Consider the following 22768-nt stretch of genomic DNA (forward strand, 5'->3'; position numbering starts at 1 on the left):
AAAAAGGCAGCAAAGTTACAATGATTTGTGGTAGGCTAGAAGATTGGAAAAAAAATCTAGAAACCCAACAAAGGATGATTAAAAAGAGTAGAAGGACAAACCCAATTATGAGAGCAATCAAGCAAGAAATATAAATCAGACAGTATGAACTTTATGTATGAAAAGGAAGAGCTAAAGTACATATTGATTCCTTAGATGTTGATTTTGGAATTAATAAAGAGAAACAAGGACACACCAGATATTAATAACAAATATTTTATACCTGTTTTCATATTAGGAAGCATTAAAAACATATCAGTAGTTGTAGAAAATCAGGCAGCAAAAGAAGAAGGGTTGAAGAATTATCATTAGAGAAAAATTACCCTTTAGCACGCAGGTACTCACATAATTAGGAAGGATAATGGAATATTGACTTTATTACAAAAGGGTTGGAAAAGAACAGGAGGGAAGTCTTGCTACAATTATACAGTGTGCTCATTAGACACACCAACAGTATCACAAATAATTTTGCTCTCCTTGTCTAAGTTAGGTTATGGAGGCTGTTTAGGGAAGTTTCCTTATGTTGATTACAGGACTGAAAGGTTGGTATGAGGAAAGTAGGTTGAATCCAGAAGGACAAGAGCATTTCCCTTGCAAGTTCCTTTCTAAGCCACTCACTATCCAATCTATCACTGTTCCTTCAGTGTTGCTGAGTCATCGTCCTGAAACCCCCTCCATAATGGCATTGAGTCCACCTATAGGAAATAGACTACAGTGATTAAAAAAGGCACCTTACCACTTACCACCTTCTTATGGACAGCTAGGGGCGGGCGATAAACGTTGGCACAGGCAGAGGAATCCACATCCCATGAATGAATTTTCAAAATCTAGGCCACACAGTTTCAGAATAATGGTCACCAATATAAAGCTGTGATACGTAGAATTTTTTCAATCAGCTACATTTATCCATCAATGCAAATCAAGCTACCAAAAAAACTTTTTATATTATCTTCATTCAACACATCTAATGATACAACAGCAATGAAATATTCACCCTTGTGTTCCCATGTGCCTGTCTTCTTGGTGCCTTTGCACATTGTTATGACACGGAGGCGAACCTTTTCTGTTAATTAAACCAAAAAAGCTCACCTCGCCTCATAATCTGTTAAAAATATGAATGACAGAGAACTCCCAAATTCCACTTTTTAAAGAAAATAACATCAATTTATTTTCTAACTCTAAAAGTGAACATTAAACAAAAACTATTCACAAATCTAGGCCCCTCTTTCTCTTAACTGCTTAGTATCTGCCTTCAACTCTATTACAGTAGGATGTTCCAATAAGACATTTATTAAAATTACATCAACTTAATTTTAAAACCACACAGTCTCTGTCTTCTGTATCTTCACTCTTCCGGCTGAAGATCTCCCTGGGTCATCGTCTTTCTTTTTACTGCGAGTATGTTCACATGAAAATGTACCTTTGATAGAGAGTGTTTCCTAATTTCTTGGAGAGCAAGATGTTAGATGGGCAATTAGCCCTCTCTCTACTGCAGTTGTTCTTTGACCAGTTTTCAAAATATCCACATTATTATACTCCCAACATCGGATCGTCTCATTGGTTCAAAGTTGGCAAAACAATAAATTTGAACTTGATTGGGTTTTAGTGTCCTGGGGCATAATTTAAATTGAAATTCGAACTGTTTTCAAAACAGCGACCAAAACTCAGGTATCCATTTCACAGCCAAATGTTACATTTTTTTCAATTTTCTAGTACACTCTGGGATTGCCATCTAGTCATATACACAGGTGCTTGTTATCTCTCAGTTCAGAACAGCATTGTCTCTCTCTTAAAGATACAGTAGATGCCTTCAACTTCATAACAATGTCATTGTGCTCCTAAACAATGCTCCCTGAATGGCTGCAGCATTTCTGCAAGTGGGCTGATTTTCACTGGGGGAGCCTGCAATTAATCCTGCAATTAAGCCTGCAATGGATACCATCAAGCAGCTCTGAGAATTCAGACTTAACTTTGGACTGTGTGCCAGCAAGTGTTGCTGACTGAGAAGTCAAGAATATGGTGCACTGAATGCAATGGGAGACTGGTGAATGAAAGGTTGGTTAGAAGAGATAATGTGAAAATGCAATCACTGATCTTAACCATGTAAAGAGTCATAGTTTATTGACACTGTTGTTGGGTTCTGAGAATTAGAATCCAGCCATTGATCTCTGCTCACCACCTGTACCCACTTGCTTCACTCCTCCTTGGAGTGCAAGTCTGTTTCTCCTTCATTGAGGGTGCACGGCCTCTAATTTGAAGTCTATCTCCATGTGAAATCCTTCTAGTGTGACCTCACTAGATCATAAAGCTCATTCACTGGGCTGCTGCCCCAATTGTTTTCACCTTCCGTTTACTGGTTAGCTCTAATTTCATTTTATATTTTCTGATAGTCCTGGTGCAATTGTTCTGCTGCTAAATGTTCTCATTAAAGAGGGAACAGACTATTTTTAAGAGCTGGAGATTAGTTGGAACACTGCTTCACATGTCCCTTGGTTGTCAGTCAGTAGCTTTGGTCACTGGGTTGATGTAGAAATTATTTAAATGAGGAGGCAGTATGAAATTAACATGTCATCTGCTTCCAAGACAACCAAAATAAGCAGATCGCAGAATGTAAACCCATGCTTGAAAGGCAGTGCAATCAAAACTAGGCTTTAGTTGAGAAAGAAGGCATTGAGAGATGTTTATGAGTAATGATACAGAAGTTAACTGAAATGTCCTCAAAAATATTTTCATGTATATTGTTTTACTACTACACTTTGATACTTCATTGGGATACCTTTGTGGCTGTTGATTTGCTGAACTTATTCTCATGTCCATATTCTCTCTACTTGGCTACATTGAAACCTTCAGTAATGAAGGCATTGCACCAACTTAAGATCCAATCCACATTAATTTTAGTTCATTTTAACTGGACAGATGGAGCACTATTATTGTCTTTCGTGCTACTGAGCTAAATTTCCACTCTTAATTACGATATGTTGATTCCCTGCTGTAATGTGCACATACGCATAGATTGGGAGAATATTCAATTTGACTATGATACTTTCCATTACAGAATATACAGTGTACAAGGCTGTCACATTGTCTTGGCATAAACTTGCAGGACATCCCTTTGGGTAAAGTATTGGAAGGGCTGTGTCACTTGCTGAGTACATTGCTGGGGTGAGTCGTAATGCACCTGAAATGCTTATAATACAGGAGCAAATACATTCACAAGTGTTTTCAACGTGCATTCAGATGGGCATGAGTCCCTGCTGATCAGAAAGCCCCAGAAAATCACTCCTCAGAACTCATATCCTCAAAAATGGCAGGGAAAATAGTGGAGAAAAGGACAAGTCACAAAAGATAATATATTCATTAAAAAAAACATGTTACACATGGTTTGATGATATTTTATCAAGCAACTTGAATGCTTCAGTGCCCCATCAGGATGTTGTTGTCAGGTTTTTAATAAGAAAACTAGTGCAGTCATTAATTTCTTATTATGTTCCCTAGTGCTTCAAAATCTTTGTTTTAAAGGCAGGGCGACTGCCATAACCAATTGAACCAAGCAGGTGGAGCAAAGACAGACAGGCAATTAGGCTGGCAACAGAGCCAACTTGTCATTCTTCTTTTTCATTTCCTGTTCCTCTCACAATCTAATTTCCAATTTCCAAACCATATCAATGTGACAATGGGGAGGGAGAAACTGTAGGTTAGAGTGAAGCGTTAAATGAGGACTTGAATCAAACTGCTCACCTGAGTGTTGTGTATTATGTGCAGAAAACCAGAGGAGAAAAATAGGGAAATAAGGAACCTGGAGAAGAAGTAAGCTCACACAGAGAATGAAATGCTATTCAGCAGATTTTCACTTTTGCTCCTGGGTGAAAATGATCTTGGGGTGCAGAGTGGGAAAATAAGTGCACAGAATCAGAAGTTCGTAACAAAGCTGGCCTGAATTTCTGTCTATGGATGAGGAAAACAAGTTAGCTGTGTAATGGAGATGTGATCCTCGATAGCACATCCTAACATCTATTAATTGGCCATACTTTACTATAACACAAACACACTGAGGGAACCTTGAAGCACCATTTGCCATTGTGTAGGAGATCAGTTTACTGAGGAGAATTGGCTGGCATGAGATAATTGTGCAATATTAGACATGAAACTGTAGCCAGGGCGAGGACTGGATTTAAAAAAAAGTGTTGTTTTACACCAGCATTAAAATACTTTTCCTTGAAGAAGACAAGTGCACCCAAAGAGAAGAAAATTAATGTCCTGAATATTTCCTTATACTGTAAATCAAACCTTCACTTACAGACTGTACAGAAATGGAATAATATTGCTCAAAATATGTAAAAGTGATAGTATATGACTTATCGTATTCCCAGATATCATGCATGTGTTGTAAAATCTCCCATCCCTTTCACTTACCAAACTGCAATATAATGTACATTTTTCAGCTGCTTAAAAAATGCTGGTAATTTGCTATCTCTTCACAGTGTTTGTTGATATGACACCAGTGGCAGGGAGTAACACTAGGGTAGCACTAGGGTGCCACTCTGTGGCTGGTAAGAGAATTGGAGAAACAACTTTCAAAGATGACGAGGCTTCTATCTACCTGGTTTTTATTAAATGTGTAAATGGAATTTCTGACACACTTTCTCCAAAGTTATAAAAGTGGAGCAGCAGCAGTTTTAAAGAAATTCTGAGTTTTACTTACCATGCAATGAACAATTAGAATTGGATGATGGTATTCTGTCGATTAAATTGATGATTGAATCCATTGCAATTGGTTATGGCTCAGTTTGAAGTGGGATTGAGGATGGAATTTGAAATAGAAAGTTGTGAATGGTTGTAAGTGCAAATTGTCTCCATTGATTCATTTCTTTCTCTTGCAATGATCCAATCAGTTAGAAACACCTAGAGACGTATTCTGTTTTCAACAATGTAAAGTCTCAGAAAGCTATAAGATGGCAGATCATAAAAATAATTAATTGATATAAGCCCTCATTATTTTCATCTTGATTTTGTGAGGTACATTAGTAACATCATCTTTCACACTAGTCACTAGTTTTGCACTGAAATGCTCTGTGTCTATGTAAATGTGTGCACTGCATCATGCGTAGGTGTTTACATTTGTGCAGTACTACTTTATGCTTTAAGGAGTCTTAAGCATCTAGGGTATGAGAACCAAACAACATAAGCAGATTTGTAATAAATCATCCCTTTCTTTTATTATATAGGCAGATTCATGTCAGATTTGTTATCTGATGTACTAGCAAATGGGATTGTGCCTGTGCCACTAACTAGATAGTTGCCAGGGGAACATGAAGAAAAAGATTTTTTGGTGTTGTGTCTGCTCTAGCTGGAATTAACACCACATTGTGAAAGCTTCTTTCAAAGGTAGAAATGAGCAGAATTGTGCAACTAAAACAGACTGAGGTCAGTTGCTCTCTGTCATCGCTTTGTACTAATTTTATGGATATAAACTGAGCATGAAACTCATACTTCAAATATCTGTAGGTGTGTGCATTTGCATATATTTTTATATCTTACTTCAAACATTATCAATTACACAGAATGTTATAAAACAAATTATGTACTGGGTAAAAAATGATTTTGCTATATTTTTCAGATCTACAAGTCCTGAAGTTTTTATTTTCAGATGAGGTTTGGAGGTTACACTGTGACATTTCTGTATAACTGTACTAGCCCAACATTCAGAAAAGTAACTGATCAAACACCAGACCTTCTAGCTGATTATGTTTACCTTCGTTATTTTAGCTGTGCAATGAGCAGCTTAATCTGCTCTTTTTTGCAAATGATAATTGGTTCATTGAGCTACCAGATAATACAATAGTAGCATGCAGCTCATTTGAAGCACCACTCAGTGATGTCTTTACATACATTATCAAATAGGGGATAAATGTGATTAATCTCTGGGCTCTCAATGTGAAATGTAGCTTACACAAATGTTTTACAGTAGGGTACCAATCTATCAGATCAACCACGATCGCATTGCATGCCAGAGCAGACTCGATGGTCTGAATGGCCTACTTCTGTTCCTATGTCATATCTATTGCTTAAATTCTTAACTAAATATTTTAAAATATGAATATATTCAAGTTCTGCAGTATCAAATGAAAGATATTTAGGTACCACAGTCTGTTTAATCCCAATTTATGAGAATTAGAATAAGAAGGCACTGCAAACAAATGGAGTATGAACTGGTCATAGAGATGACCCAAATATAAGGCAACTTCAATAATGGATGGCCAATCCACAATGTAAGTTTTGTCACCAGGCAGCAAGTTGCAATCTACTGCTATGTGATAGTGGATTTATATAACTAAGGTTGAAGTTACACAGGTGCTCATTGAGGCACATGAAAGTAAGAATCTTTCCAAGGTTTCATCTCACATTGTTTGGGTTTGATTTTAAGTGGAGCAAAAGTTCAGTTTAACAAATCCTAAAGTAAAAAAAACTTCAACCATCCATTAGATTACTGGGCAATTTACAATTTTTCTGCAGCATTTTAACATTCATTTAACATACATTTAAAAAATAATCAGTGTAATGAACTATGCAAATGTGTATGAATATTCACTTGGACAACTCTGTATTAATAAATAACGCAGTCATCAGCTGGACACAGCTTACAATGTAACTTGGGCTTAGCTGATGGCAATTTGTGCTAACCAGTTACTGTCCTCAGATAGTGGAATTTAATAATAAAGTTATCATAGTCCTACATTCTCATGAGAGAGAAACAAGTGGTTGTGGTTTAACTTAAGGGTCACCACATCTCAAGCAAGAGGTGGGGCCTTTATGGTGACCTGTGGTATGGGAATTGAATTCATGCTGGTAACATCACTCTCCATTGCAAACCTGTCATCCAGACAACTGAACGAACCAACCCCTGAGTCGAATAATAACCTTTTAATTTCTGCTGACAGGGCAATGACAAAAGGTTAAGGAAAATATATGTATGAAATTTGCCCATGTCCAATGGAATGAAAAAATAATAGAATGAAATGTTATTTATTACACAGTTGATTTTCTTAAAGCCAATTCACTTTCTCTCTGTCTAGTCTGGATCAGTGACCCAATATTGGCAGTACTGTGTTCTGCCATCATTGATATGGTATTTTCCTGCTCCCTGATGTTAATTAGCATTTTGTTCTATTCAGCGGCATAAACAAAACCCATCATTAGATTCATTCAATCTCCTTGTTTCTTTCTAAGTTATAAGTGATAAAATAAATAACCGGTTCTATATGGCAATTTAACACCTATCAGAAGCTAATTAATATGCATTACATTTGTGAATTAGTTAGTTTTTGAATTAAAGGTGCACAATGTTTTAACTTTATTGTTTGGTAGCCTTTGTTTGTTTTTCAGACACTCAAATATTGTCATGCAAAATATGTCAATGTACATACTAAAGGTGAAATGAGTTTTCATTCTTGATTTGTTCGACTGATCTTTTCTGGAAATAAATTGTGCAGGGACAGAATTCAGGACTGAAAGTGGCCCAGCCTTTATCTCAGCAGTGTATGTCTCCAATTTCCTTTCCACCAATCAGGCCTGGCCTCCCGAATCTAACTACTGGGTGTGCAAAGGATCCAACAACAAACAACAGCAATTTAGGATACACTGTGGTACCTGCAGAATATCTAACACAGGTAAGCAGGATGGGTTTCAGAACCCAGGTGTGAAGCATTAAAGTAGTGGGTGTAAACTGTGGTAAGTTTTCAACTGCTAATAATTTTAACCAAACTCTACTGTAGAAATCATGGCTAACCTATGGAAATTTGGCATCATTAGTCTTTTGAAACTGACAAAAACTTCTGCAGCACACACATTCTTAGCAGGTATGAAAATCCAGATGTGGCTGTCAGTAATGCTCCCCAGACTGTAACCAAATAGAAATCACTGAGCTGACAAAAATGCATCCTTTTATACCATTAGTTATGTTTACAGAAGATTACATATTGATGATCTGAGATACTGAGATATTTGAATCATCGATAGTCACAGGTGAGGTGCCGGAAGACTGGAGGTTGGCTAACGTGGTGCCACTGTTTAGGAAAGGTGGTGAGGATAAGCCAGGGAACTATGGACTGGTGAACCTTAAATCAGTGGTAGGCAAGTTGTTGGAATAATAAGGAACAGGATGTACACGTATTTGGAAAGACAACGACTGATTAGGGATAGTCAGCATGGCTTTGTGCCTGGGAAATCATGTCACACAAACTTGATTGAGTTTTTTGAAGAAGTAACAAAGAGGGCAGAGCGGTGGATATGATCTATATGGACTTCAGTAAGAAATCCCACAAGGCTCCTCATGGAAGACTGGTTAGCAAGGTTAGATCTCATGGAATACAGGAAGAACTAGCCATTTGGATACAGAACTGGCTCAAAGGTAGAAGACAGAGGGTGGTGATGAAGGGTTGTTTTTCAAACTGGAGGCCTGTGACCAGTGGAGTGCCACAAGGATCGGTGCTGGGTCCACTACTTTTCACCATTTATATTAATGATTTGGATGTGAGCATAAGACATATAGTTAGTAAGTTTGCAGATGACACCAAAATTGGAAGTATAGTGGACAGCGAAGAAGGTTATCTCAGATTACAATGGGATTTTGATCAGATGGGCCAATGGGCTGAGAAGTGGCAGATGGAGTTTAATTCAGATAAATGCGAGGTGCTGTTTTTTGTGAAAGCAAAACTTAGCAGGACTGATACACTTAATGGTAAGGTCCTAGGGTGTGTTGCTGAACAAAGAGACCTTAGTGTGCAGGTTCATAGCTCCTTGAAAGTAGAGTCACAAGTAGTTAGGATAGTGAAGAAGGTGTTTGGTATGCTTTCCTTTATTGGTCAGAGTATTGAGTATTGAGTTGGGAGGTCATGTTGCAGCTGTACAGGACATTGGTTAGGCCACTGTTGGAATATTATGTGCAATTCTGGTCTCCTTCCTACCGGAAAGATGTTGCGATACTTGAAAGGGTTCAGAAAAGATTTACAAGGATGTTGCCAGAGTTGGAGGATTTGAGCTATAGGGAGAGGTTGAACAGGCTGGGGCTGTTTCCCTGGAGCGTCGGAAGCTGAGGGATGACCTTATAGAGGTGTACAAAATTATGAGGAGCATGGTTAGGATAAATGGGCAAAGTCTTTTCCCTGAGGTGGAGGAGTCCGGAACTAGAAGCATAGGTTTAAGGTGAGAGCGGAAAGATATAAAAGAGATCAAAGAGGCACCTTTTTCATGCAGAGGGTGGTATGTCTATGGAATGAGCTGCCAGAGGATGTGGTGGAGGCTAGTAAAATAGCATTTAAAAGGCATTTGGATGGGTACATGAATAGGAAGGGTTTGGAGGGATATGGGCCAGGTTCTGGCAGGTGGGACTAGATTGGGTTGGAATATCTGGTCGGCATGGATGAGTTGGACCGAAGGGTCTGTTTCCATGCTGTACATCTCTATGACTCTGTGAGATGCTACCAGATTGTTAGTGAGATGCTAAGTTATCTATTGGTGAACAGCACAGTTTCATGGCACATAATTTTATATTGGAGGAATGCTACTTATTTTCATCATGATAAAATATTTGTTACAATAAAATACTTTTTAAAACAAAGAGTTTATAACATTTCAGATTCTCCTTTAATTATATGCGTCTGCTTACAACATTTATTTTGCTATCTGCAAAATATTAATTAACAGAAAATCATTGTGCACTTTACTTCCTGGTTTGCATGTAAGAACATTTCAATATGATTAGATGTTTACCTTACTTGCCCATATTACTGTTGCTGAGTGCTATGATACCCCTTAACAGTTCTGAAATAGCCTCAGGATAACTACACATCGAGATATCAAGATCTTTGTGAACAGTTTTCTTAGAGATCAGTAGCAAGTTCCAAAGTTTTATCATGCAAAGTCTATACCAATAAAACAATAAATTTTAATGCAAGTCATACAGCTACTCCAAATTCAATGCTTCTTTTTCTTTCTAAGCTCCAAATATGACATCCTACAGACTTTTTCCCAGATATTTCTTCACACCATTTCTTCAAGCTGTCAGCAAACATGAAATACGTTCAAATAGTGAAAGATTGGAATTTGCAATATCATGATTGTGTAATTATAATACTGCTTTTTTTTTGAAAAGGCTAGCTTTTAAAATAATAGTCATAACATAAAAATATCTGCCAGAAGTCCCTAAGTAGCTGCAGCAGAAGTAGGACATTTGGTGCATTGAGTTTGCTCTGCCATTCAATGAGATCATGGCTGATTCGATAATACTCAACTCCACTTTATGCCTTTTCCCATAACCCTTTATTCCCTCACTGACTAAAAATTGGTGTATCTCAGTCTTGAATATAAATAATGACCCAGCCTCAACAGCCTTCCATAGTAAATAAATACCTCAGATTCACCCTCAGAGAAAAAGTCCTGCTCATTGTCATAAATTTGATTTGATTTGATTTATTGTTATCATTTGTCCTGAAATACAGTGATAAGTGTTGAAAAGAGGAATCAGCTCCATTGGCTGCACTTCACTTACACTTCATCCAATCTCGTTTACTGCCTTTGCTGCTCACAATGTGGTCTCCTCTACACTGGGGATACGAAGCATAGACTGGGTGACAGCTTCAGAGAACATCTATGCTCTGTTCATGAAAAGGACCCTGAGCCTCCAATTGCCTGCCACTTCAACTGATCACATTGTTCCCTGGCTAACATCTCTGTCTCAGGCTTGTTGCAGTGTTCTGGTGAAGCTGAACGCAATCTGGAAGAACAGCACTTCATTTTCTGCTTATGAACTCTACAGCAGCTTCAATAAAGTTGGAGTATAGACCAGACTATTGTCTTGGAAGATGTATGAGAGCTGGAGCTGAGATTAAGTCTTGAAAAGCTGTAAAAAAAAACTACTGACAGATAGGTATAGGAATGCTACGTTCTGTGGAAACTGCAACAGTAAACTAAACTGAAATAAAAACAAATAAGCAAGCAGCAGCTGAAACATTTGGTAATGTATTATGGGTGCAACCATTCTGCTATCACGTCTGGTTGAGATGAAAGGTGATATGAAGTAGAACTGACAGTCTCTGTGTGTGCAATGACAAAATTATGAAAGAGTGCAAGAGCTGTTTTACAAGGTAGGGCAGCTCAACATAGCTGCACTCTTATTATTGTTGGGAAAAGGTTATTTTAAAGTGTATTTGGAACTAAATTCTCTGAAGAACGGAAAGACAAACTTCAAATATTTCAAAAGCCTTGAAGGCACATTTTGAAGAGCAAGTGAATGTAACTTATTAATTCCTTTTCACAAATAAAGCATAGGTGTCCTGTGACGTGGTCACCCAGTATCATCAATGTAGAGGGGACCACATTATGAGCGGCGAATGCAGATTAGATTCAGTGAAGTATAGGTGAAGCGCAGCCAATGGAGCTGATTCCCCTTTTCAACAACCTGTTGTTGAAACGTACAAGATTCTTTGAGGATTTGACAGGGTAGATGCAGAGGTTATTTCTCCCAGTGTGAAAAGTCTAAGACCAGAGGACATAATCTCAGAACAATGGACCTCTCAATGATCTCTCTCTCTCTCTCTCTCTCTCTCTGCGGCTGTGTTTGATATTAGCATTGATCAATATAAGACTTCATTAAGATGCAAAAGATAGTGCAAAGTTATTGGCAAGTAAGCTGGCTAAAAATCAGCAACTTTCTAACTACATTCTGGATGACCTTCTGGAAATGCAGATGTTCTTCTGACATTTCCATGGTTCCAGAGGAATATCAGTACAACATGAGAGAGTCAGTGATCTGGGAGTGGAAGTCGATGAGCTACATATTAATTTACGCAGCTTCTCAATGGAAAAAGCCATTGATGTCCACAATCAAAATTTATTCTGTCTGCTAGACAGAGCTTTCCAGGTGAATATTAAGCTTAATAAGAAAGAAATTACAATGAAAAATGCCCTGGGAAAAGTACCTACACCATGTAACAATATCAAAAGATCTTTGCCCAATAACCCAAAGATGAGAGCTGTAGCAGCAATGAATAGATGTAAAAGTGTAATGATTTTTGTATCCATTGACTATTTGGCAAAATTCCTGCTGTATGTTTATCATTGGAGTGTCAGACTTATGCCACCTCATTGCCAAACAGGTGCAGTGATATTGGGTTATGGAACAAGAAGCAACATTCACTAAAATCCTGCAACAAGTGACTGCCATGCCAGTGCTATTAGAGAAATGTCTTTTGCACAAATTAGGTTTTGCATAATAATAAAACCTACTTCCACCTTGACTGAAATCAGATAACTCAGTCCAAAATCAGGAATTGAGTGTGTTGTTATATGTTGTTCAGTGTCCTTACCATACATGTCCCAACAGAACCATTGTGAGTTTATGATGGTAGTACACAGCTTTCTGTAACTCACAGTTCCAGACTGAGAACACCAAAGGGCATCTGCTGAGATGGCAAGGATGGCAATTGCACTGCTACCTGAATTCTGACAATGTCACCATTTGCTGAAAGAAATTACACATTTTGCCAAAACATTTCATCCTATACTTATGTGGACATTTCACAGGAAATACTAAAGCATAGGGAAAACAACACTTATACTGTATGAGAGGAGAGTGCTGACAAGTGGACATGATTGATAATGGAAAATGCAGCAGTTAATAATGACTGATGGTTAACTGTCAAGCTTTGATTGTATTTTTATCTATGTTATTTTTTTTAAACAAAGCAAGTTGACTCTGATTTATTAAAACATTACTCTGAAAAATGAACTAGAGAATAGCTGTTCAATGTTTTGTGGCATTGAAATAAAATGATGGATCATATCAAACAGAATATCCCTTTGGCTGTTCTCAAAAAGCATGATACTGACCATACCTAACCAGTCCAGGTTGTAAAAGTCACAACACATTGCCAACATTAGACATGATTCTGCAATTCAACAGTATTGCAGAATCATGATTGGATAATCCCGAGTGTGCAAGGAATTGGATTGTCAAGCAATTAGCAATTGTCAGGCAGACTCGCTGCTTGGTACACTTATATGTATTGGAAGATTCATCTATTAACAAATAAGGCCCTTTTTTTTGCTGACAGAAAGAAAATGGACACACACTCTGCCTGTTCAACACAACAAAATAGGTAACAGCCAATTCTGGTTCATTTCTCAGGGCAATACTTTGACTAATCAGAGTCAAATCACCTTGTTAAAAATTTAAACACAGCTTTTCAGTTAACTGTCAGTCATCATTAACAGTTGCATTCTCCGTGGCAATGTCTCTATCAATCAGAATCCATATGCCTAACATTCAGCATCCTCTTGCCAACCAATTCACACTCTATTTCCAGATAGTACAAATGCTGTTTTCCCTTTCCTTGGTAGTTTTCCTCAATTGTCCTGATGAATGTAAGAAAAAGAGTTTCCGCAAATTTGATCTTTTCGGTAATACTCAATGTTACTATATTACTCAATGCTGTGATTCTGCTTCTTGCTTTGTCTGATTTTCTTTTGATTTATACATGGCACCTCCCATTTCAGGAACTGGAGATAGGAAGTCTCACTGGAGTAGGACATGTTTTATTACACTGTATTGCTCTTGAATTCATAGATTTTCCAGTTACATACATCTATACAAAGAACAGGGGTATTCCTTTTCAATTGTTTTGTTACAATTTCTCTGTCTGAGTCTACTCTTAACTCCTCAACTTTAGTATCGGATTGAACTAAACTCCACACATCAACAAAGCATAAAAGATATGTTTAAAGTACACATTATAACAGAATAAAAACATGTTGAGTACTATATTTAAATTTTTCAATCTTGTTTTGAACAGCTGCAGCAAGCATCTGGTGGTCCAATCTCTGAAAATGGCAGTCTTGCCTCCGAGACTAGTGCCCATATCCCTTCGACCATATCTCTAACAAGGTAAGTGCACACAATGTCTGACCTTAATTAACTAGTCTAGTTCAGCTCATGTTAAGAGAAAATGTTTTGAAATTAAAATTCTGTATTAAAAGGCATTAAATGTATCCATCTTTATTCAAGTCATGTAGTCTGGATTTTTGCTAACTGTATACACAGTAGCTATAATAGTAATGTACATTTGAGAAAACAATGCTGTTACTGTCAACCTTGATAGCAAAAGTCATCAATGTACTGGAAAGTTTAGCCTGCGTCCTTGGTGAGTGACTGTGAGATGGACTGATCAAGTTGTTATGACCCACATGGGAACCAATGTCACTGGTAGAACTAAGTGCTGGATTTTCACTGTCTAGCCAGGCTATTTTCCAACTTAGCAGAGCTGTCTCCTTTAAAAGGATTCCCCATCTCCATATGTTTTTCTGGGAGGCAGGTGTCAAATGGAATTGAGCCTGAGTTTGCAGGTGGCCATGAAGATGGGGGATTGTGGATTGGTGGGACGTTCTCTGATACTTCCACCTATTTGTTAGGTGATGGCTGTTAGACCCAGTAGCCACCAATGCACACTCTCTTCTAATGCCCACATATTACCCGATGTCACCTCAATTTAGCCCTCATCCCCCATGTCTGTCATAGGCCCATATTCACTCCATAGCTTCTCATTTGGTATTGACAGAACTCAGTGACTGTATGTAGATGTAAAAACTTAAACTTTTAACAATTCAAGAAAACTCTCTCTACAATTGTTTCATTCATGAAACCCCACTTAGAATATTTATATATAATCAAGGGGTCTTACCGTTGTACAAACAAATAAACTTTTATTTACCAACTGCATCAGATACAGCTACTTCCATAATACACCCTTTAAAAATACAAATCAAAATGCCAGTGTGGATTTCTTAAAGGGAAACGTGTTTACAGTTAATAGAGACATTTGATGAGGGTAATGGTATTGATGTATCCTGCATGAATTTCCAAAAGGTATTCAATACATTGCCGCATGACAGACTTGTGAGAAAATTTATAGTTCAATGAACAAGCAGAGCAAGGTAAAGTCACTGTAGTCTTGCCAGACCATAGGCTACTCTCTAATGAGAGAGAGAGAGATAACTGGTGGTGCTGGTGGTTTAACCTGAGGGTCACCACACCTCAGGTGAGGGGAAAAATTGAGAAGAAGGGTCCTTCATGGTAGCCTCAGCTTGCACAAGAATTGAACCCACACTGTTGGTGTCACACTACATCACAAAAGAGCTATCTAGCTAACAGATATAAAAGATCCCCCTTTTCCAGAAAAAGCGCAGTTGCAACATGGATACGAAATGCATTAGGGATAGAAAGTAGTGAGCAACTGTTAATTTTTTGAGCTGGAGAAAAGTTTGTAGTGGAGTTTCCCAGGGGTCGGGTTTGAAACTATTGCCTTTCCTGATTTCCGGATAAATAGCAAAGCATGTAAACTGTAAGATGGAAAGTGTAAACTACAAAAGCACATTGACAAGTTGGTGGAGTTGGAGTTTAATGCTGTGGAAGTATCACATTATACATTTGGGTCAAAAGAATATTAAGGTACTGTACTTACAGTAAAGAGTGCTACCCTGTAGTATGTGCAGAAATAGAGACCTGGGTGTATATGTGCACCATATGTGGTAGGACGGATAAAGCAGACTGTATATTAGGCTTTATTGATAAAGGCATGAAATACAAGAGCAGATTAAGAGGTTTAATAAATATATAAAAAGGACAAGACGTAAAGTAAATGTTGGTACATTAGAAGCATAGGTCAGAGAAATTATAATGGGAAATGAGAAAATAGCAATGGCGTTAAACAAATAATATGTTTATCTTCACAGCAGAAAACATGAATTCTATATCAGAAAGAGAGCCACCAAGGTGCTTGAATGAGTTATGAACTTATGTTGATTAAGATCAGCAGAGGAAAAATAATGAAGAGACCTCAATGATTAAAAGTTTGAATAATCTGCAGAACCTAATGCTAGGTTCTAGAAGAGATACTAGCAGAAATACTAAATCCATTAGTCAAGATTGATCAAAGATTCCTGAAATGTAACATCACCAATCAGGAAAGGATGGAGAGAGAAAAATCTCTGAATTTTAGGTCAGGTAGCTTGACATTAGTCAAAAGTGTAGAATAATGGGGTTAACATCAGAAATGTTAATGGTGATGGTGACTGATGTAGTGATGGCGTCAGAATCACGCAGGAAGGAAGAAAAATCTGGAAGGGATGTCGACATTTTAATCTTGTGTGAAAGAAACTGAAGATTCCATTGTGCAATTCCTCCAGAGCTGGAACCCTCTGAAAGTCTCCATTTAAATTGGAGCATCTGGAGTGTTCCAATGATATTAAGTAAAATAAATACCCAGGAAAAGTTACTCTATTAAATGTAGAATGTACCTCCTGAATAACTATTAAACTAACCTGATTGTCACCTCACACACCCCACCAATAACAGCTCCCCCAGGCCCCTTACATTTCCCCAGGCCCAGACTCAACAGTCTGCTGAGATCCATGCTGTCTCGATCCCTCTTCCCCTGCTCTCAGACCTGACCTGAATTCCCTGGAACCTACTGAACCTAAACTAAACCTGTTTCTCCCTCCCAACACAACTCTGCTGCCACCGGGTCTGACCAAACAACAGTCCTACCTCCCATAATGGCTGACCCGACCCAAACCAACCCAACCCAACCCCTAGCCCAACTCCACCCCACCTTACCTGACCCAATTCCCTGCCACCTAACCTGACCGAACACCCCTCCCTACAGTGCCAGACCTGATCCGAACATCCTGAACCCCAATACCCACCATCCCCAGCCTCCAACCAAACCCAATTTTTCTCACCTACCCCGGCTTACCTTAAACACTGCATCACTTGTAATTTTGGTTAAGAAAAGTCTTTCTTTTGGAAAAATTAATTTAATTAGTACGTTACAAATGTAATGTCATAATCATTGCCATTGTCGTGACTTATTCAGAAAACTTCTCATCTGCTCATTTTTAATAATCAGACCCACTTATTAGGCTACATCAGTTGGATATGTCAGCAACTCAGTTTATAGGAATAATTAGCAAATTCATTATGAGATTCACTTTGTTTCTTTTAGATTGCCAATAATGACAACAGACTCAAGATCTAAGAAACCCTGTAACTGCACCAAGTCCCAGTGCCTCAAACTGTAAGTGCATACAGAAGGAACTATTCTTTCTATTTTACACAGGAAGATTATATTGTAATATACAAAGTAAACCCTTCATCAGCAGGATAGCCTTAACCTTCATTGGTCTTGTTGTTTCTTGTACTCATAATTGAGGAAAAATGAATATGAAAGTATGTTGTTGACCCTAGGGTGCAAGGTTGTCACATTTTAATCTCAAATATAATATTAATATTGATGTAGGAATAAAAACATTGAAACATAGAAAACAGATGCAGGAGTAGGCCATTCAGCCCTTCGAGCCTGTACCGCCTTTCAGTACGATCATGGTTGATCATACAATCTCAGTATCCCATTCCCGCCCTCTCCCCATACCCCTTTAACCCTTTGGCTGCAAGGTCCATGTCTAGTTCCCTCTTGGATATATCTAATGAACTGGCCCCAACAGCTTCCTGTGGGAGAGAATTCCACGTTTCACAATTTCTCTGAGTGAAGCAATTCTTCCTCATCTCAGTCCTGAATGGCTTACCTCTTATTCTTAGACTGTGTCCCCTTGTTCTGCACTTCCTCAGACGAGGAGACGAAAACTGCACACAAGGTGTGGCCTCACCAAGGCCCTACATTACTGCAGCAAGACATCCTTACTCCAATACTCAAAGCATCTTGCTATGAAGGCCAGCATGCCATTAGTTTTCCTCACTGCCTGCTGTACCTGCCTGCCAACATTCAGTGACAGTTCCACCATATCACCCAGGTCTTGTTGCATGTCACCTTTTCCTAAAACAGCAACCATTCAAATAATAATCTGCCTTCCTGTTTTTGCTACCAAAGTGGATAACCCCACATTTATCCACATTATATTGCATTTGCCAAACATTTGCCCACTTGGCCAGTCTGTCCATGTCACCCTGCAGCCTCTTAGCATCATCCTCACAGCACATACTGTCACCCAGCTTAGTATCATCTGCAAATTTTAGTAAAGCTAGTCATAGTCAGACACATGAACTTCTGATGATTACCAGTACTGCATATCCAAGATTGATTGCCCAGGATATTGATCATGTTTGCAAAGTATCTTGATCCATCTCCATTAAAAATTAAACTTGAAGACTCAGGGACAAACAGGGGAACCTAGTGAAAGGCTCAACTGAGCTGTCCTGTTCTGGACTCTGTCAGGCCTTACTTCTGAGATCTCACTTGATTAGTTAAGTTCAGACAAAAAAATTATGAGATATCGATAAATTACCTGGACACAAACTTGGTTAAAAGTAGTAAGTTACCAAAGCAGGTTGGAGTATTGCTAATAGTTCTTCAAAGAGTAAACCGATGGCCTGTCTAAGCCTAATTACTTGGTAATTGAGCTTTCACTCAAATAGACTAAGTCACTCTATTTGGGTTGCAGTTCTGGCATCTTATAGTCACTATTTATACCCTTATTCATGTGTGGACCTGGTTGTTATATTGACAGAGCCTTTGTGTCCAGTAAAAATGTCAAGCTCTTTGTCTGAACCATGGGGTAGAAGCCTACCTTTACTTTACCATCCACCCTGAATGGCTTATTATAAAGCATGTGAGGAGCAAGAAAATCAATGTTTCAAAACGTCGATTTTCCTGCTTCTCAGATGCTGCCTGACCTGCTGTGCTTTTTCAGCACCAGTTTGATCTGGTTTCCAGCATCTGCAGTCCTCACTTTTGCGTTATAATAAAGCATGCTCAGAACTATTTTCTTGGCCTCGTTGTTTCCCAGAACCAGTTCCACAAATCCCTCAAAGCTCCAAATTCATTTTTGCAAAGTTCCATTATTCCTGTTATTTTTAACTGATTATTGAAACATAAAATGTTATACGCTAATTAACTTGGCAACCCAGCAAGCATACGGCTTGCAGCTTTCAGCAGTTTTCAAGTTTACTGTGAAAAGTCTTTCCGCCTTACAAAGTATGCTGGTCGAATTGGGTCAAGTTTGTGTTTGATAAAGTTATTTTAAATGTGGATTCTTACAAAGCAGAAGTGAGGGAGGTTTCTTTGAACATAAGAAGGACAGGATAGAATCAGGAAGATAAAGAAATGAAGTCATTGAGGATAGTGTCCTGCCGTTTATAATTGCATATTGAGATTACTTAATTTAGAGTAATTTTGAATAGCATATTGATGAGATGTTCTTCAGTAATCTTTCTTTAATGAAAACAATTGGCATAACAAAGATCTCACAGGTTTGGATGCCATTTTCATCTCTATTTATTTCAGTTGTCCGATAAACAATGGTGATGGCTTTTATAATTGCAGAGGGCAATTGGCAGGATCACGAAGGAAAATTGTTTGCCTGCTCCTTGAAGTCAAAAACAGTTTGTGCACAAGGAAAGGAAGAAATTTGTCCAATAAATTGTCATGAGATGAAACAAATGTATTTAAAAATATGTCCAAAATGCCTCATTATTATGAAAATATATTTTAGGATTTGTTCTGTATTCCACTATTATTCCCCATAAATCTCTGACCCATCGTGGTATATTTGTTACTGTTTGTTTTTTCTCCTTGTGCTGCAGATACTGTGATTGTTTTGCCAATGGAGAATTTTGTAGCAACTGCAACTGCACAAACTGTTTTAATAACTTTGAGCATGAAGCAGAAAGATTCAAAGCTATCAAGGTAAGACTATGCCAGTCCACGTAACTTTTAAAACACAAATTCAGTGTTCAGACAGAAATTATTTTGATCTTTATCCTTGTCCTTCTCAATCTGTCTACAGCCATTGACAAAGTTTACCCCAGCATCCTCCATGGGCCAACTCAGAGGGACTGCATTCACTGAGGTCCATTTTTATCCAGCGAATCATAGCCAACAAATCATAAGTCAAAATTTTCTCTTCTTACCCCTATCCCATCAGCTTTGATGTGCCCCAAGGATCTACTCTTGGCCTCCTCCTATTTCTGATTTCCATCTTGCCATTTGATGATATCAACTTAAAATGCCTCAAATTTTCAAATACACTTTGATGATCCCCAACTCTACTCAGCTTATCTGCTTCCCCTCACTTTGTCCCCACCAACTCTTTGCTTGATCCCTCTACTGTATATGTATATGTAGGTGAGACTCCTTGGATAGAATTTAAAACAAGTGATACAGTTCTCACCTGCTGGCTAGTAAGTCAATGAGAATACAGCGACACATCTTTTGGGCAAGGTTTAGTGAGGCCTTTAAGAGACTAGTACTGGGTATCCAGCAGGATCAAGGGCCACATCCCATCTCTGTTACCTCCTCTGGCCCCACAAACATCCAAGATATCTGCAATCTTCCAACTCTGGCCTCTGACTTTCCCAGTTTTATCATTACACCATTGGCAGTTATGCCTACTGCTATCTGGATCCTAAACTCTGGAATTCCTTCGATAAAACACCTTATTTTTCATTCTTTAAAGCAACCTTTAAAGCCCTTTGATCAAGCTTTCAGTCATCAATGTTTATCATGCTCTATGATCCTTTGTGTTATATGTTGTTTTATACTGATCCTTGAAAGGCTTTATTCTGTTAAAGGGGTATGTAAATGCAAGTTTTACAATAATCATACATACAATGCAATACAGCACAGGAACTGGCCCTTCGGCCCACCAAGCGTGCGCCGATTCATAATCCTTATTTAGACGAGTTACTTGTTGTCCATATGTGGTTTGTATCCCTCTGTTTGCCTCCTGTTCATGTGTCTATCAATGATGTGGAGGAGCCGGTGTTGGACTAGGGCAGACAAAGTTAAAAATCACACAACACCAGGTTATAGTCCAACAGGTTTAGTTGGAAGCACAAGCTTTTGGAGCGCTGCTCCTGTGGCAGGGAAATTTGCTAGAGCTGCTCGGGAGGATTTAAACTAGTAAGGTGGGGGGTTGGGACCCAGGGAAATAGTGAGGAAAGAAGTCAATTTGAGAACAGAAGCGAGTCAAACAGTCAGGGCAGGCAGGGACAAGGTAGGACTAATAAATTAAACTGCATTTATTTCAATGCAAGGGGCCTAACAGGGAATGCAGATGAACTCAGGGCATGGTTAGGAACATGGGACTGGGATATCATAGCAATTACAGAAACATGGCTCAGGGGTGGGCAGGACTGGCATCTTAATGTTCCAGAATACAAATGCTACAGGAAGGATAGAAAGGGAGGCAAGAGAGGATGGGGAGTGGTGTTTTTGATGAGGGATAACATTACAGCTGTGCTGAGGGAGGATATTCCTGGAAATATATCCAGGGAAGTTATTTGGGTGGAACTGAGAAATAAGAAAGGGATGACCGCCTTATTGGGATTGTATTATAGATCTCCTAATAGTCAGAGGGAAATTGAGAAACAAACTTGTAAGGAGATCTCATGTATCTGTAAGAATAATAGGGTGGTTATGGTAGGGGATTTTAATTTTCCAAACATAGACTGGGGCTGCCATAGTGTTAAGGGTTTAGATGGAGAAGAATTTGTTAAGTGTGTATAAGAAAATTTTCTGATTCAGTATGTGGATGTACCTTCTAGAGAAGGTGCAAAACTTGACCTCCTCTTGGGAAATAAGGCAGGGATGTGACTGAGGTGTCAGTGGGGGAGCACTTTGGGGCCAGCAACCATAATTCTATCATATTTAAAATAGTGACGGAAATGGATAGACCAGACCTAAAAGTTGAAGTTTTAAATTGGAGAATGGCCAATTTTGACGGTATTAGGCAAAAAGTTTCGAAAGCTGTTTGGGGGCAAATGTTCGCAGGTAAAGGGACAGCTGGAAAATGGGAAGCTTTCAGAAATGAGATAATGAGAATTCAGAAAAAGTATATTCCTGTCAGGATGAAAGGAAAGGCTGGTAGGTATAGGGAATACTGAATGACTAAATAAATTGAGGGTTTGGTTAAGAAAAAGAAGGAAGCATATGTAAGATATAGACAGGGTAGATCGAATCCTTAGAAGAGTATAAAGGCAGGAGGAGTATACTTAAGAGGGAAATCATGAGGGCAAAACGGGGACATGAGATAGCTTTGGCAAATAGAATTAAGAAGAATCCAAAGGGTTTTTACAAATACATGAAGGACAAAAGGGTAACTAGAGAGAGAATAGGATTCCTCAAAGATCAGCAAGGCAACCTTTGTGTGGAGCCGCAGAAAATGGGGGAGATACTAAACCTGTACTTTGCACCAGTATTTACTGTGGAAAAGCATATGGAAGATATAAACTGAAGGGAAATAGATGGTGACACCTTGCAAAATGTCCATATTACAGAGGAGGAAGTGCTGGATGTCTTGAAACGTATAAAGGTGGGTAAATCCACAGGACCTGATCAGGTGTACGCAAGAACTCTGTGGGAAGCTAGAGAAGCGATTGCTGGGACTCTTGCTGAGATATTTGTATCATCGATAGTCAAAGATGAGGTGCCGGAAGACTGGAAGTTGGCTAACGTGGTGCCACTGTTTAAGAAGGGTGGTAAGGACAAGCCAGGGAACTATAGACCCAGTGAGCCTGACGTCGGTGGTGGGCAAGTTGTTGGAGGGAATATTGAGGGACAGGATGTACATGTATTTGGAAAGGCAAGGACTGATTAGGGATAGTCAACATGGCTTTGTGCGTGGGAAATCATGTCTCACAAACTTGATTGAGTTTTTTTAAGAA

At 38.6% G+C, this 22768-nt stretch overlaps 1 protein-coding gene across 1 annotated transcript in view; it reads left to right on the plus strand.

The window, feature by feature from the left end:
* Nucleotides 1-22768, plus strand: part of LOC122557867 (protein lin-54 homolog) — a 66042-nt gene that overhangs the window by 30437 nt on the left and 12837 nt on the right. Inside the window, exons 6-9 of the mRNA XM_043706012.1 lie at nucleotides 7530-7706; nucleotides 13887-13978; nucleotides 17094-17165; nucleotides 19688-19790. Coding sequence (XP_043561947.1) covers nucleotides 7530-7706; nucleotides 13887-13978; nucleotides 17094-17165; nucleotides 19688-19790 — 444 coding nt within the window. The remainder of the gene's footprint in view (nucleotides 1-7529; nucleotides 7707-13886; nucleotides 13979-17093; nucleotides 17166-19687; nucleotides 19791-22768) is intronic.

The sequence above is a fragment of the Chiloscyllium plagiosum genome, chromosome 16, assembly GCF_004010195.1.
Source record: "Chiloscyllium plagiosum isolate BGI_BamShark_2017 chromosome 16, ASM401019v2, whole genome shotgun sequence".
In the NCBI taxonomy this organism is placed as follows: Eukaryota; Metazoa; Chordata; class Chondrichthyes; order Orectolobiformes; family Hemiscylliidae; genus Chiloscyllium; species Chiloscyllium plagiosum.